The 17,399-nt window shown below is 38.5% G+C and overlaps 1 protein-coding gene across 4 annotated transcripts in view; it reads left to right on the plus strand.

Moving 5' to 3' along the window:
* Positions 1–17,399, plus strand: part of Cped1 (cadherin like and PC-esterase domain containing 1) — a 282,983-nt gene that overhangs the window by 12,010 nt on the left and 253,574 nt on the right. For all 4 annotated transcript variants that reach the window (XM_026388702.2, XM_026388703.2, XM_077795957.1 and 1 more), the window contains one exon: positions 14,090–14,273. In XM_026388702.2, the coding sequence (XP_026244487.2) occupies positions 14,090–14,273 (184 nt within the window). The remainder of the gene's footprint in view (positions 1–14,089; positions 14,274–17,399) is intronic.

A 17,399-nucleotide genomic window follows, 5' to 3' on the forward strand; every position in this document is an offset into this window, starting at 1 on the left:
CTCTCTCTCCTCTCACTCTCTCTTTAAAAAAAAAAAAAAGAAGAAAACAGGATTTACTTAAACAGTAATATTGCTTCAGGATTTTGGTGCTTCTTACTTGTTTTGATATAGGAAAAGGAGTGTGGTTTAAGAGTGGTGGTATAGACTTCCGGAGCCACCAGAAGGACCTGCTAAAGCTTTATGCATCAGAAATAGATCCTGCTTTGACCCCTTTGTCCTTTCTAAGCAAAAGGGACATTGCCTGAGATTGAAATAGGGAGTCCCAGTTTCGGTGCTGAGGTTGAGTTATCACAGAAAAGTGATTTTTTAAAATTTGAATTTCCTAGTCTGTGGCTGAGGCATGGAAATGGCCTGCTACAGAGTTGCTATGAGATCAAACTTGACACTGTTGCTGAGAATGCTTTGAAAAGCCTTGAGATTATAAAAGGCAGGAGAGTAGCATTATCATATCCCAAAGGACAATATCATGAAAATATTCTCACTGCATTTGGCCCTGCTTGGGGTAAGAACACATATATGCAACATGAATGTGATTATTGGAAACGCTCCTTTTTTCATGAAAAAGTTATATAGTTTAGCATGTTATACAGGTGTCAAGTTATAAAGTTATGTTTCAAAATGCCACTAGAAGTCCAGCACTGTTCTGTCACATTGAGTGTCCTCTTGATGTTTCACTGTTTCTTTAACAAGCAATAGGAAGAATAATAGCATTTCAATAGCTTCAGCCCTAAGCCTACCACTTCCCTGGTGGAAAATCTAGCATTAATTTAACCAACGTGCACAAATGCTCCAGGAAAAAAATGGAACAGGAAATTAAACTTTTCTGTGGCAGTTCGGGAACTCCCTGACCTTAGCAAAGCATCAATGAGAAAGTTGACTTTCATATTGAGCAGTGAAACTTCCCTCTTGGACAAACCCAAAGGGCAGATGTGATTTCAAATGAGTTTCTCCTCATTCTCCCTTTTATTAGTTATCTTCGAGAACTATCTTTTTGACTTTCAATCTGAATACATTGAATAAACCTGAACAACAGATCTGGAACTTCCCACAGCACAACCTAAACTATCCAAGTATGTTAAAGTGACATAAACTATTTTAAAATCAGAGAGATTTGGGACAGTTAGTTTTGTTTGTGGGATAGTAGGTGAGTACAGAGGAAAAGGAAGCAAGCTTACTATGTTTCTTTCAAAAAACACGGTTAAATTAATACCACATTTGCTTTAAACAAACTTGATTTTCTGGATACAGATAATTTGTATTAGTGGAAAAATATGCTTTCAGATACATAAAACTTAAGAGTCTAGAATTCTTTCCTATGTTTAATATAAAATAATGACTTCTTAAAAGAAGCTCCTTTTCTGTGATAAAAATGGGAATGTGCCTCATCATCCAATAATGTGCACATGATCCTAAGCACAGTTTTTAGCAAAACCCTAACCCAAGTAACCAAACACTCATAATAATGTAACTAGACTCTGTGAAGCCTTGCATTACAACAAAACCTTCAAATAAATTACAGACATGTGGGTCAGGGCAGAGATCAGGTTTACACAATTCCTGGCACATAACTTGCTGAATGAATGGATTTAGTATAAATTTATGCTGTCTAGTCAATTTGGAATTCTCTATGACAGTCAGCAATACTTCAATTCTTTTGTACTTGTAATTGGATTCTTTAATTCTGATGTTCTTACCCAGGTCTTCCTCTATTTAAAAGATACTCTCACCTGATTTCTTGACAAGATCAAAGCAATCTGTCATGTTAAAAGAGGTGGTTTCTGCTGGACCCTTTAAGAACAAGCTGGACCTCTAGGAAGGGAACTTAACTTTTTGGGGTGGCCATGGAAGAAAATCAAAAGCTGTGGTGGAGCATAATCTGTCCAGTAAAGGAAGGATTAGAAAGTTAAGGAACTTGAATATTTGATATCAGTATTAGATGATTAGTGCTTATGTTCTGGCATTATTAGATATTGTCATTTCCTGTCAGTTTTTTGGAAAGGAAGAAGTTGGCCATATAAAACTTAAACATTCTATAATAATATGTAATTTGAGGAGCTCTAGGACTAATCTTGAAAGCAATATGTTATTGTGATGGGGCAGCATCTGAAAACGTGAGCAGGCATAGGCTGGGCTGGATGGGCTTCCAAGAGGGGATGCAGAAGAAAGAGGGTTCTTAGGTGTTAGTCAGGCTGGGAAAAGTGTCATCTTTCCTAGGATCATCTCCAAGGAGAGCCAAAGCTGTGTATTAGTAATGGACAAGAAGGAAGGACAAGGTGAGGAGACAGTAGAGATTGAACAGCTATGTGTGTGCCCAGAATAATCAAGGAAACAGAATGAGCGGCAAGACACACACTTGTGCTTAAAGAAACACAAGTCTGGTGCCTGAATAGCACACATTTTTTCTTAATACTTTGGTCTCCATGTGTGTAACATAAGGCAGTTTCTCTGGGTTTACCAGGTGTGTCCTTCCATCCTATAGGTGGACACTCAACAAGAACAGGAACTGATCTTGGCTGCCCTGGAGATGCAGGGCCACCTGCATGCAATATATTGGCTACTGAGGTTAACTATCTGCACAGTTCATGGAGGCCCTGGACTTCTGGGAGAATCCTGATGAATTGGTTGTATATGGTTGTGAATGCCAAGAGAGGGAAGTCAGGTGCCAGAGATGCAATCTACCTGGGATTGGTGATATTAAGCACATGAAGTGAGGTTAGGAATCTGTCCTCTTCTCCCAGGGGGTATAAATGTGGTCACTAGATAGTGGATAAAGAATATCTCCCAATTCCCAGCTCAGGCCTCAAGGTTACCCTTACATTCAGCAGGTGTTTCATTAGGCTGGACTGTGCCCAGAGAGAACTTGTGTGCTCTGGTGCCAGAAGAGATTCTAGCTGGCTGCCACACGTACTCTCATGATGACCCAGAGCAGAAGTCACTACAGAGGTGACATGCAGAGAGGACATCAGGCTAGGAAAACACTTGGGGTCATTAACTGGGCAGGATGGGTGGTGGGAGGATGGGCTGCAAACCTTGTAGTTGGGAATGTGGAGAAAGATAAAAGAGGATGAAATGTAGAATGGAAGTAGGAAATTCAGAAATCCATCAAACACTGGGGGAAGGTCGTAAGACTAAACAATGGTGACCATATTTTCAAAGCCTTAAAAAGGGAATGTAATGTTGCTAAATAAATTTTTATATAGAACATTATAACAAAGTCTAAAATTAAATCATATTTAGTTGTGCAATTAAGAAATTGCCAGGATGGGGGATGGGGATATAGCTCAGTTGGTAGAGTGCTTGTCTTGCATGCATAAGGCCCTGGGTTCAATCCCCAGCACCACACACACACACACACACACACAAAAAAAAAAAAAAAAAAAAAGGAAAGAAAAGAAATTGCCTACTTTTATCTAGTCTCCTGTTTTGATCAGTTTTTTGTTTGTTTTGTTTTTGGTCACTGTGACCAAATGAACCAAGAAGAACAATTAGCGGAGGAAAAGTTTATTTGGCTCATGGTTTCAGAGGTCTCAGTCCGTAGGTGGCCCACTCCAGAGCTCTGAGCCTGAAGCGGGACAGAATCTCATGGCAGAAGAAAGCAACTTGGGACGTGGCAATCAGGAAGCAAAGGGAGAGTCCATTAATCAGAGACAAAAGCACATCCCCAATGACCCACCTCCTCCAGCCACACCCTACATGCCTAACAGTGATCAATGCACAGATTAGGTTAAGGCTCTCATAGCCCAATCATTTCACCTCTAAACTTTCTTGTATTGTTTTACACGTGAGGTTTTGGGGGACACCTCATATCTGAACCAGAAAGCTCCCAAATCTAAGAAGTATGTTCATGATATCTATGAAATCATTTTTTCTTAATGGTATGATTCTTCTAACATGGTTTTAAAGAAATAAAAAAAGAAGATAGAGATGGTGATTCAATGATTATTTTTCAATACTTTAATCTCCCTAATATATAAACACCACCTTTCCATACTCTGCTTGTAATTTGACAGAACCCATAGGAAATCAAATGATTAGACATTTTTAAAGATTTTTATTGAAAGTATTTTACTTTTTTTCTAGAGGATCTTGTATCCGACAACTTATTTAGGGGATAGTTAATAAAGTGTTACATATGTAAGGAACTAAAGAGTTTTGAAGCCTTTCATATCAATCGCTTTCTTTTTTTGGTTTTTCAAGTAGCACAAGTAGTAAGAGGGAAGGTGTCCATGCTCATTTGCAGATGAGGCAAGTAAAGTATATCACATGGAACTGACAGGGTCTCCACAGGTAAGGATGGGGGACCAGAAAGTAGATGGAGACCAGGGAACTAGAGAGCTTTGGGTGTTGCTGCAAAAGCCTTGAACCCAGATTCAGAGTGTCTGGCATCTATGAAAATGTTTGGCCAATTTTATGCTGCTTAGGTACTGACATTGTTGCTATCAGGGCCCCAGAGCTCCTTCCTTTCTGCTATATTCCCTTTGTATAGACTTACTATTTTAAGACTGATTTGGTGAATTAACTCATTGTTTAGGATGCAGGGGACAGAGACTTGCTATTATTTTAACATGTTTCAAAAGAACAAGGTCTTTCCTTGTCCTCTGCTTGTTATTTCATAAGGGTGGATTGTCAGTTTTATGTTTCCTTCATTAGAGAGAATGTCCTGTAAAGACCGCTGACAGTGAGGGCACTTGGTGAGTAATAAAGAACCTGGAGAATCAGCTGGACAGCGTTTACTCTAAGATCAGCAAGCCTAAGAGGGCTTGGGGCTGCAGAGAAAATAACTTCTTCCCCTTTTAAGCTCTCTGTGAGTTTCTGAGGACAGGGAAGGGTGTGGAGAAAAAGGAAGGCAGAGGGAAGGAAAAGAAATTAAAGAGAGACACTTAGGAATGGTTTTCATTTGCCCTAGAATGGGGAGTAACTTCAAATGTGCCAAAAAAAAAAAAAAAAAAAAAAAAGCAAAGGACATTCTTTCCAGAACTCCTCATATTTTATCATAAAAGATCTCTTCAAGCAAGCTATCCTGACTGCCATCTCCCAGATATTCCTATATCTTTATCATCTCAGCTGAGTTTTTGTTATGTCTGCAAAGTTACAGTAAATAGTAAACTGATGGCCCACAGCTGTGCATCGTGGGTGGCATCTCAAAGCAAGAAGTCTTGAATTAGTTGGAGGAAAAGCCTCAAGAGAGGCTGAAAGGAATGCTTTATATGACTTTAAAAACAGGGAGAAAAGAAAAAGGTGAAATTTTGGAGCAAGCAGAGAAGGGAGATGTGATAGGTCCCTGATGGAGACAGGGAGCTGACAGCTACTGCGGGGCTTGGAGAGGTCAGAGGAGGCACTCCAGATGTGGGCACCAGGGTATGGTTGTGCTCTTGGTTTTGTCTTAATTTTTCCTCCACTCCAAGATTCATGCTGTGAGTAAGGGTTAGTCCTAGGGAGAAATGAGCTGCACATAGGTGTGAACCTACGCCCAACATGACTGCATTCTCTGGGGTTTACGGAGCTGGGAAGCTGTTCAGTCTGCTTTTGCTCCTTTCTGTCTTTCAACCTGCTCTCCCCATTCTCTCCTCCTCTTATTTTCTTTTGTTTATACCAGCTCTATGTTGTGCACCCCTTTTGCAAACACATTGTGACAAGGTGTGGTTACAAAACTTTCAATGAGGAGAATGGGCAATGAATGTAGAGGTGACCGAGGAATCTTCAGTTTGCACATATCCTGTGCTTAATGGGAAGTCTTCCTGGATAAGCTAAAATTGTGCTATGTCCTTGAGAGATCAAGGTTTCAGATATCCCTGTGGATAAAGGCAACTTGATGTCATTTATCATTAAATATTTTCTAGCATGCACGGCTAGGTCACATCTGCTGTTCTGTACCCTTAGGTACACACCCTTTCTGTTTACTTAATGTCTTCACAGCAAATTCTTTCTCCTGAATTTTTCTCATTTAGATCATTCTCTTCCCAAGTCCCCACCCTCCTGCCTGTGACTTGACTGAGCTGTCCCTGCCTCTCCTGAACTCTTCTATACCTAGCCAGGCTTGACAGTACAGAGCTTGCTGCTCAGACCCTTATGGCTCTCCCTCTTCCCAGGCTTCCCCTGTGTGGTGACAGTGTCACTCAGGTTACTGTCACTACTTCTACTATTTTTTTTAAGGTACCAGGGATTAAACTCAGAGGCACTCAGCCACTGAGCCACATCCCCAGCCCTATTCTGTATTTTATTTAGATACAAAGTCTCACTGAATTGCTTAACGTTTTGCCTTTGCTAAGGCTGGCTTTGAACTCATGATCCTCCTGCCTCATCCTCTCAAGGCACTGGGAATATAGGCGTGCACCACTGTGCCTGGCCCACATTTTAAAAAAACTACTACTACTATTCTTCTTCTTCTCCTCCTCCTCCTCCTTCTTCTCCTCCTTCTTCCTCTTCTCCATCTCCTCCTTCCTCTTCTCCATCTCCTCCTCCCTCCCTCCTCCCTCCTCCTCCCTCCTCCTCCCTCCTCTTCCCTCCTCCTCTTCCTCTTCTCCTCCTCCTCCTCCTTCTCCTTCTCCTCCTTCCTCTTCTCCACCTCCTCCTCCCTCTTCTCCATCTCCTCCTCCCTCTTCTCCACCTCCTCCTCCCTCCCTCCTCCCTCCCTCCTCCCTCCTCCTCCCTCCTCCTCTTCTTCTCCTCCTCCTCCTCCCTCCTCCCTCCTCCTCCTCCTCCTCCCTCCTCCTTTTCCTCTCCTCCTCCTCCTCCTCCCTCCCTCCTCCCTCCCTCCTCCCTCCTCCTCCCTCCTCCTTTTCCTCTCCTCCTCCTCCTCCTCCCTCCTCCCTCCTCCTCCCTCCTCCTCTTCCTCTTCTCCTCCTCCCTCCCTCCCCCTCCTCCTCCCTCCACCTCCCTCCTCCCTCCTCCTCCCTCCTTTTCCTCTCCTCCTCCTCCTCCTCCCTCCTCCCTCCTCCTCCCTCCTCCTCTTCCTCTTCTCCTCCTCCCTCCCTCCCCCTCCTCCTCCCTCCACCTCCCTCCTCCTCTTCCTCCTCCTCCTCTCCTCCTCCTCCTCTCCTCCTCCCCTCCTCCTCCTCCCCTCCTCCTTTCCTTCTCCTTCTCATCCCCTCCTTCTCATCCTCCTCCTCCTCTTCTCCTCCCCTTCTTATTTTCTCCTCCTCCTCCTCCCCTCCTTCTTCTCCTTCTCCTCTTCCTTTTTGTATTTTAGCTGGGTGGCTTACAGTTCTTAGGAAATTCTGTGATTTTTGTAGTAAAAATCTGACTGTCTAGAAACCTATCAGAATACCCATTCTTCCAGAAAACAAAACTAAATTTAAAAAGAAAAAACAGAGTCCAGTTTTCCTTACTTGCTTCTTCCCTGCTGTGGCTTTAGTTAAAAGAATCAAAGTCAGACCTATCTGTGAGGACCAGCGTACTTATCAACTTTCTCAATTACTCAATAGGTTTAGATTTTCTCCTAGCTCCCTAACAGGATAAGAAGTAATGTATTGCTGTTTTTGAAAATCATCATTGCTAGTTATTTCTTGTTTGCTTCCTGACTATATTTGTGACAAGATAACATGCCCATCGTGCTGACCATCAAATACCTCCTGATTTAAGTCCTCTTTCCATCTTTTCTGCACTTTGAAGAATTGTCTTTCTTTCCTCATTTTTTTTTCCATATAGGACATTCACAATACAGATAAGCAGCCGTACCATGCCACCTTCCATGAAAGAGGTCCTAAGTCATTCTTTTCAGAGCTCTTATCTCCAAGGTAGTTGCATTCCATGATTTCATTATTTGTTATTGATCCTCTTACTGAACTGCAAGTTAAGTAGAGGCTAGAACCAGGCTTAGGGTCCTTCACTGTTGTATTCCCTAGAGCTTAGGACCATGCCTGTCATATAGGAAGTTCTGAAAATTAAAAAAAAAAAAGGCCAATGAATGCATGACCAAATGAAAAAATGGGTAATGAGAAAAAGTCAGGAAATGGCAGAGAGATACATACAGAAAGAAACATGAAAGTTCCAGGAGAAGGAGCTAAAAGATAGATCAAAGTTCTCAGGAATTGGGGGATAGAAACATAAATGGGAAGGAGAGGATACTAGTTTACCAGGAAGGAGGGAGAGTGCAGAACCTGGAGAAGAATCTATAATTAGCTATATGTAAGAGGAGGACAGGTTCCTTCCATGGAAATAAGAAGACAAAATGTCAGTTGTGATGGCAGATAGGCCCCAGATTATCCAAAAGAGGCTGTGTAAATCAGTGTGTTACCTTCTAATATGATAATTTCTTTTGTCACTGGGAGGCAGAATTATCTGCAAATTATGGAGGTAGCTGGAGAGTGGAAGCATGAGAGATAATTGACCTGGGAAGCATATTCCAGGATAGTCTGGGGAGCCTGATGCTATCTATATGAGTTGGATTCTGAATGCAGTTCTCCACAACCCAGCCCAGGTGGAGGACAGGCAGGCTGCCGAGGGGCTTTCTCTGGTCTTCCAACTCAAGTGGTTCCACAGCATCCCTCATCTACCAATTTCTGCGGCTTATACTGTGTTATAACTTGTTGTTTGTATCTGCATCTTTTGATGAGTTCTTCATCTGTGAAGGCAGAGGCCAGTTTTTCTTGCATCTTTTGGATGTGATGTCATTGCATGTTTGATGTTATGGCACGTGGAAGTCCAGTGGAGCAAGGGGTTTAATAAATTGGAAGAGAGTGAATGGAGTGTTGGTCCATTGAATCTGAGTTGCTGACAGAGAAGATGAGGAAAAGGGAGGCTGGCAACAACTGAGGATTAGGGGAATGAGTAGTTGTTGAAGAACTAATACGTTGAGTAAATGAGAAGAACTGGAAATTTATGGGTGTGATCAGAGAATGGAATATTTTACTTCATAATTTCAGAAGAGAATCTGTTTTGGGGATCACAAAGTCCAAAATATGATCACTGGGGTGGGTGGAAGAAATGAAGTGGAGATAAGAGTCTTTGGGGATGAAGAGGTCATGGATATTTTATGACCTGAGATGAGGATACTGAAGACTCCATTGAGATTTTTCTAGTGGACTCTTTTTCACCCGAGAGTGAGTAAATTAAAATTAGAGAGCATGAATATATTTACAAGCAATGAACTCAAACTTTGCATTCATGCATCTGTTCATTTGCTCCTTCACCCATCCATGGTCTTTACTTCAGCGTTAGTTGCATATAAAACAATGGCTAAAGCAGACAAGTGCAGTCCCTTATAGAATGTAGTAGTAGAAAATATGAACTTTAAACAAAAAACATATAATTATACAATGTGAAATGTGCTAATGGAAAAAATATGTTGTGAGATTAGTGATGATGAGTGTTAGCAATACCTCTTTCACTTTTTCACCAAAGCTCTATTGGGCATTTATTTTTTGTATTGAAACCCATTGCTTTTTTGTTTCTCTGCTGTTTGTTCAGAACCTACATAGAGTCACTGATGAGCAAACTTACTTAACATGGGATGTTGAGGGTTGGGATAGCCCAAGGTACAGTTTGTGGGTACAGTTAGAAGATGCTCAGTGGCATGATGAAGTAGTTCTAAAAACCATGTGCTCATTCAATGATGAACTTGAGATTCAGTTGAATCTGCTACAAGATGCAGACAGCAGTTCACCAATACTTTATTTAGGTAGGAGAATATATATATATATATTTTCCCAGGATTGAACAGAGGCCCTTGCTCATGTTAGGCCAGCAATCTATACCAGCAATCTATACCACTGAGCTGTACCCACAATCCTTAGGGAGGGAAATTCTTACAAGGCTGTTTTGCATATTCAGAAACCTATGGGTCCTAAATTGTCATATAGTTATAATTTTTAAATAAAATTTTGTATGATATGCATCCTGAAAAATCGCTTCCATTTTATTTGTTACATTCTCAAAAATAGGTATACATTTTGCTAGTGAGGAAAGGATCTGTATTTTACTTTTACAGTGGAAAAATTAAAACATAATTCACTGCGATAGACTCTATAATAGTTTTTAAATGCCAAAATCTGGACCAGGAAGGCAATTTAACTTTTAGTCATAAATGACACACATTCAAAGTCCACTATATGATTTGTATTTGGGCATGAAAAGATATCATAAATACCTGGAAACTTCAATAAATCCAGAAAAAAATCTTCTGTTGTGCGGAAAAGGGCAAGTTTTATTTTTCATTCATGCAATATTTTTAAAAGCTGTATTTCTTGTTTTATTGGTAAATCTGGAGAAGCCTTTTTTAGGTAACTGAGAAAGTCAGCACTTTATAATGTTTTGTATTCAGTTTTTTTTTCTTACTATAAGTTTAATATTTTGTTCAAATTTTTAAATATTTTTGCCATTCTTGCTATTATTCATAATTCAATTGAAATGAATTTAATACAGTTTTTAAACATTTTCTATTGTTAATGTTTTTTCTTAGTATTTATAACAAAAATTCTTACATATTGAAGAAAAAGATGTTTGTATTCATTTATCCAAAAAAATTTATCATGTGTTTCTTTTATGCCAATTACTATACTGCTGGAAAAACAAAGTGAACACACCAGAGAAAAATGTTTTAATTTAGGTAATTAAATTTATATTCTAGTGTGGGGAGACAGATACTTCATAAAATAAGTAAATTATATTTGTACATTAAAAGATGATAACCCTTATAGAGAAATAAAGAAAAAATACATAGTTTTATTGCAAAATGCTTTTTATGACTTACTGAACCAAAAGCTGTTTTCAAAAGTTGAAAACCATACAGGATTCCCAAGATAAAAGGAGTACACTATAATATTAATATTTACATTTGTATATATTTAGCATCATTTATTTTTGTGACACTAATTAGACGTTCTCATATCAAAAATTCATTTAATTTCCAATACAATCTCTTGATGTAGGATTTGTTTCTTCACCTGTACCTAAGAGAAAACCCTACTGTGGATAGATTAAAGAGCTTGCCCTAGTGGATGAAACCAGCAAGCGGTAGAGCCAGAATTGAAATCCAGAATTTTAATTCCCACTCCTTCTCGCATTACACTGTATAGGGCTTCATCCAACACTCACAGTAGTGGATTATAACACTCCACTCTATGCTTCTTAAGGTGATGTAAAGATTTTAGATTTTGAAGTCCTTCCAATAAGAATAACGTGTTTGGTTGCAAAACAACTTTCTTATCATCTAGCATAGTGATTTCTGGGGAAATATTTTAAAATCTCTATAAAGAAGAAGAAGAGAGAAGCAAGTGACTCAAAAGTTCATAGTATACACATCCAGGAATACACATTCTTTTTAAAATTCTGGTTGTCTCATGTTAAGACATAATGGAGGATAGTGGTTAAATGTATTCTTCCACTAAACATACATACTTGAGAATGCAGGAGTAATTGGGAGCTTCTGTTTCCCGGAGTGCTGCTATTCACATTTGATAATCCCTCATATGCTGTGTGGTTGACATGATTGTTCACATAGTTTTTATTTCACTTACGCAGTGTGTGCACCTGTCGTTGGACTGGCTAAAACTGTTCTTGCCCTTTGGTATTGGGCCATTCTGCTGATACAGTGTGTTATAAATATTACAAGGGCAGGGGCAGTTTGTATTACAGGATAATACAACATAATTTTACTGACAAGCTCATTTCCTATTTATTCTCTGTAGTCTGAGACATGATTAAAATTTCAGTCCAAATTATAAAGGTTATTACAAAATACGACTAGCAATCATACTTTATTTAGAACAAGCACTATATAAGATATGCTTGTAAAAGTTAACATTGCTATTGCTTAAATTGATCCTGGTTGGGGGAAAAGAAGTGTATCTTTCCAAATTAAAATTACAATAACTAAGAGCTTGAAAACATTCTCTGTTCATGTGAAATCCCTGTTACACTTGAGCCAGTAATAGATGGTCATCTTGCGATTATGAAAGAAAATAGTGTGAGAAGGGAATTCTGGATCTTGTGCATTTCGCTTGAGTGACACTGATATATTTGGAGGCATCTGTCTTCCCCTTTCACCTAGACGCCTGTTTGTTTTCTTTGGCTTCCCGAGGGCCACTGGGTTCCCTCTTACCCTCTGTCCAGAGGCTCAACCTGTGTTCAGTTGCAAATACTCCTTGTAAGTTTCTCATTACAAGGACAGCATTTGCTAGGGAATCATGTCCCAATTTGCAAGTAAATCCTTTAATAACTTCCTCATCAATAAAACATAATACCCTTTAAAAAAGGAAAAGAGCTAATCAAGGCACGGAAGGTATGATTAGCTAATGATCTGTTCCTTTCCATCACGTTGGTCCACACATGTATCAAGTACCTTTGTTAGCATGTGCTAGGCAGAGCTCAAACTTAGAAAGTGTTCCTGATTCATTGCTCTTTATGATGTATTATTATTTAAAAAGACCCCCTACAGCACTTTCTATGTGGCAGGTACTATAAAAATTAACTCTCCAATCTTCTGGGCTCTTTCAGGAAGAGATGTTGATCATGAACACACAGATAGTGCTGGTGAAGACAAGTGATTTTAGTCCAAGCAGTTTGGCTCTAGTTTGTGTACTCTGGCACCTCACTAGGCTTGGTCTGTTGATTTTTATGGCAATAGGTTGTAGGTGATGCAAAATAAGATATGGTTCCTACTTTAGAAATGTTTATAAAGTTATTTCTTCTTCATTCCATACATATATTCAAAAAATTTGAAATAGCACTACAGTTCATTAATTTACTAAATACTTTCATTTATTAAGAATGTGGCACATGCTATGTTCTGGAATAGATGTTGGAGACACAGCAACAATGCAGGCCTGGCTTTTTAAGGAGCTGAACTGGAGATGCAATATCCTTTCATAAATGTTAGTAGAAATGATGTATTTAAATAAAAACTTTCTAAAGGAGACAGTATTTGAATACCGAGGGATGGTTTGGAGTTTGATTGATAAATGAATAGAAGAGGAAGGAATTGTAAATAGAATGCACAGTTGTATCTAATGGAGCATGATGGAGATCAGGAATGGAAATGATTCAGATATAACAGAGAAGGAAGACAGGGACTAATTTAATGGTCTTGTGTTCTTTGATAAAGAAGTGGAATTGATTCTATCAATAATGGAAAATAATGAAGAAATTTAACTACTGAAGAAACATGATACATACTGTATTTTAGGTCCATTAAATGGAGATTGACTGACAGCTGCCATTAGAAGTAATTTGTTTTTTACCAATTCCACGTCATCTTCCTCTCCTCTTTCCTTTGCCCACTCTTTTGTGGCCTCTCATCTGTTGTCCCTGAACTCCATCCAATCTCATCACTCCCTCTGGTGATAAAAGATATCTTTACTTTATCAATGTTTAATATCGAATTTTCAGAGAAACACCCAGTATCTATCAAGCCTTATAAGGAATGTCAATTTCAACCTTCTTTCTATTTGTCAATTCAAAAATTCCCTTTGTTAATGGAATTTCAAGTATATTGTGAGAAAGAGGACTATTTATATTGGAGAGCAATAAACTACTGTGGGAAGAGCCAAGAATTATGAAACTTCAGTAGGTTTTTATTTTTTCTCATGCCTGACGCCTGGTCCTGCATCAGTGATATGCATCCACGTTTGTGATATCATTATGAAGAGTAACAGCAGCAGTACCAGTGAATTTCTCCAAAGAGCCCTCAGATTCCCTCTTAGGTCTACCCCTACTTGACCATGTCTTTCCAGCATAAAACCTGTTCCCTCTGAGTCTGTTTCCTCTACATGTTTACCTAAATTAGTTATGAAAAGATAACACAGTGGACTCTTTTATAAAAGCACAATGCATGTAGAGTCCTTGTATATGTTTCAGCTAGAGATGAGCGCTATACTTCTATGTAGCAGTTTTCCCCCCACAAGGAACTATAGATTTTAATAATTTAAAGTTTTCATCTTTTTGTAGCAGTGAGAACAAGTCAGTTCACCTTCAGTTCTTGCACATGAGCTTGTCTGTGTCCTTGTCAGCCTTTCAGAGAATCTTTTTTATTTCTAGAGAAAAATGTAAAGAATAACTTTCTAAATGGCTTTTGATTTGTGTTAATGATGACTTTTGAGGGAAATGTGCTAATTTACCATCTTGAATTTTTATGTCTTCTTTGTTTTCTTAGATTGAAGAATCAATGGAGACACACTTTGGCAATCATGGTAGAAGGGCCATGCTCTATAGGCCTCCTTCCTACAGCAAAATGGAGCTTCAGCTACACCAGCACATACTTATGCAGCACGACTACACGGTTGTCATCACTGCAGAAAGACCCGATGCTGGCCTTGGGCTGGGACTGCTCGAACAAGGTTGGGATAATAAAAAGTAACTACCAACGTCACTTCACACACAACATAAACAATTTCTAGAATATGCTACTATCTTTCTCAAAAATTTTATAAACACAAATTTTTAATCCATAATCAACTTTCTCATATCATAGAAAACTTAGCTCCTTTTTTTTTGTTTTTAGTTCCTTTCAAGTTTTCTTTAGCTAGATCTCTTTATTTCTGAAATTATTTTGTTTATATTTCTGTAGCATTTCAGAGTTGCATAGTTCATGTTTAAATGCTACATTAAAAATGTTTATGTTTATGAGCCTGAATACATGTTCTTCCCAGCACCAAACTGCTCCATATTTTAAGAAAATTGCCACTTCATTTGACTGCAAGTAGAATGTGCTGGAAATTGTTTCAAGAAGCCAGCTTAAATATGACTCACAGATGACTCTAAATATGAAAGAAGTAAGAATATTTATTATATACACCATTACTTGTCAGGTAATTTTATTTCTATCATTTGAAAAGAAAAATAAGAGACAAGTTTTTAAACAAGTTATTTAAAAAGAAAATTAAGTAGATGATGAGGGTTAAAAGGGCAGAAACAATAACAGCTAACATTTCCAATAACTAACTCTATGGCAGATTCAATCCTCATTCTCCATCCAGGAGCCTATTTAAAACACACTGTAGCCTTCGAAGAGCTAATGACTAGGAAATATTAATTCCCCCAAGCAAGTGACTCACCATGTATCTTACACCAGATGCAGGGGAAGGATGGAAGGGCAGACCTGTGTCCCAACTCTCACTTTCTGTGTTCTTCCTCTTCCTCTCTGTTGCTTTAGTCTCTATTTTGGCCCATCATCCTATAATAGGCTGCCCTTGTGAGAGCTACAATGATCTAGGATACTCACTCAACACAAGCAAATCAGACTTACTATCATTATACAGTATAGTCATCCTTCAGTATCCAAAGGAACTGTTCAGTATCCAAAGGGACTGGTTTAGGGACCCCCACAAATACCAAAAAAAAAAAAAGGCTGAACAAATCCTTTATGAAAAGTGGTGTAGTCTTTACATATGACCTAAACATATGAGCCTGAATACTTAAATCAGCCTTAGATTACTTATAACACCTAATAAACATATTATGATGTACACAGTTGTTATATCACTTAGGGAATCATGACAAGGAAAAAATTCTGTATGTGTTTAATACAGATGAAATTAAAAAAATATTTTCAATTTGTAGTTGGTTGAATCTGTGGATGGGGAACCCATGGATATGAAGAGCTAACTGTATATCTATTTTCCTATTCAATAAAATGGAGCAGGGAGGGCTGGGGTTGTGGCTCAGTGGTAGAGCACTTGCCTGGTATGTGTAAGGCACTGACTTGGATTCTCAGCACCACATATAAATAAATAAATAAATAAGATAAAGGTCCATTGATAACTATATATATATATATATATATATATATATATATATATATTTTTTTTTTTTTTTCTTTTAAAATGGAGTTGGGGGAGAAGCAATTTGAATTAACTGCTGAGATCCATAGTGGTTTCCTTTGGGAGAGAATGATCATCAGATCTATGTTTTTTGTTTTTCTAATAATCTTGCTACTATTATAGTGATTCTTTTTCAGTTAGGTGCCCTTTCCTGGAAAGAAAATTGAAAGAAAGTTGGGGAGGTGTTTTGGAAAAAAATTTAAAAAGGAATATGAAAGCTCTGGAATAGTAATGAGAGCAGAAAATAAAGTTTTCAAACCTCATAGTTTTGCTGGGTTTGGCTCTGCTAAGATCATCAATCTAGGGTTCTGGAACATCCATAAGTGATATGGTCCAAAACCTATTCATCAGATTAATTCTTGTTACAAGGGAAAGATATAGAATATTTAGTCTCTCTCTTGTCCCACAAAACATCATATCCTGTCACTGAATGGGGCGATTGTGTGGCCTCTGCACACTGTCATGTGAACTGTGCTCCTGAAGTCATGCAAAGTGGTTCTGATGACATGAGACTGTGGTCCAAATTTCATGTATTTCCCTACCTCCTTGGTGCTGCCCCTGACTTACTATGGATGCAACATGGATTATCTGTGCATTTCAACTTTGATTCGATTTCAATTTTCAATTCTCTCCAGCTGCAAAACAGATGGATTACATTTCCTCTTTCCCTTGATGTCTTTGGGTCAGTTTGACAAGTTAAAAAAAAAAAAAGATTATTTTGCAGCTTCCAAATATCAAGGAAGTGCAAAGACAGCCTGAAGGCAATAGAATCTGGCAGCCAAAGGAACTGCTATGCCCAGTGTTAGAAGATTCCTATATGATGTCCTCAGTCTTTGCCAGTGCAAATGCTGATTTGGCTTCTTTTTCCCGCATTCCCACAGCTCTAAAAACATCTCCTTTCTAACTCTTTCTTGGCATTCTTTTATTCTCTATCACAAGCTATTATTTTTGGATAGGCCTCAAGAAAGGGTAGTAATTTCACAATTTCATGAGTATGGAAAATTGGTTTTTATTTTTTTTAATTTAATTTCATAGTCTTCACTTTAGAGTACTGTGCTTCAAACACCTGAAACAAAACATTTTTTTCTGATTCTAATCTAATATTTACTTGATTTTTTTGTCACACAGAAAAAAAACAGTTTTAAAAATTACACCTTATTTTCCATGGCCATCAATTTAATCTATAAATTATATTTGAATCAAGGCACTTATTACAAAAATATTTTCTAGAAATATGATCCTTAGTAGAATTTGCTTTGCTTTAGTGTTGCGTTTTTACTTCTTGGTTATTTTACTGTGTGCATATCAACAGAGAGCATGAGGCTGCATTGGCACATGTAAACTTAGTCTCCCCAGGGTGAGCAGCCTGGGGGAAGTGGAACTGTCTCAGAATGATCTGAAGCTCTAGTCTATCTACCTTTCATTTTGCCATCGTAGTTTCTGCTGTTTGCTGACCTGCAATTTGAAAATATTGCATTAGTCAAAACAAGTAGATAGTGCCACAAATGCTACTGAGTACCCAAGTGCAGGATTAACACATTGATCAAATACATTCATGTTTATAGGAAAATAATTATAAAATGTATTTTCCTTTTTGTGCCTGTCCATTCCACCTGCTTTTCTTTCCTCTCCTGACTTGATCCA

This window comes from Urocitellus parryii, chromosome 3 (genome assembly GCF_045843805.1).
Source record: "Urocitellus parryii isolate mUroPar1 chromosome 3, mUroPar1.hap1, whole genome shotgun sequence".
Lineage (NCBI taxonomy): Eukaryota > Metazoa > Chordata > Mammalia > Rodentia > Sciuridae > Urocitellus > Urocitellus parryii.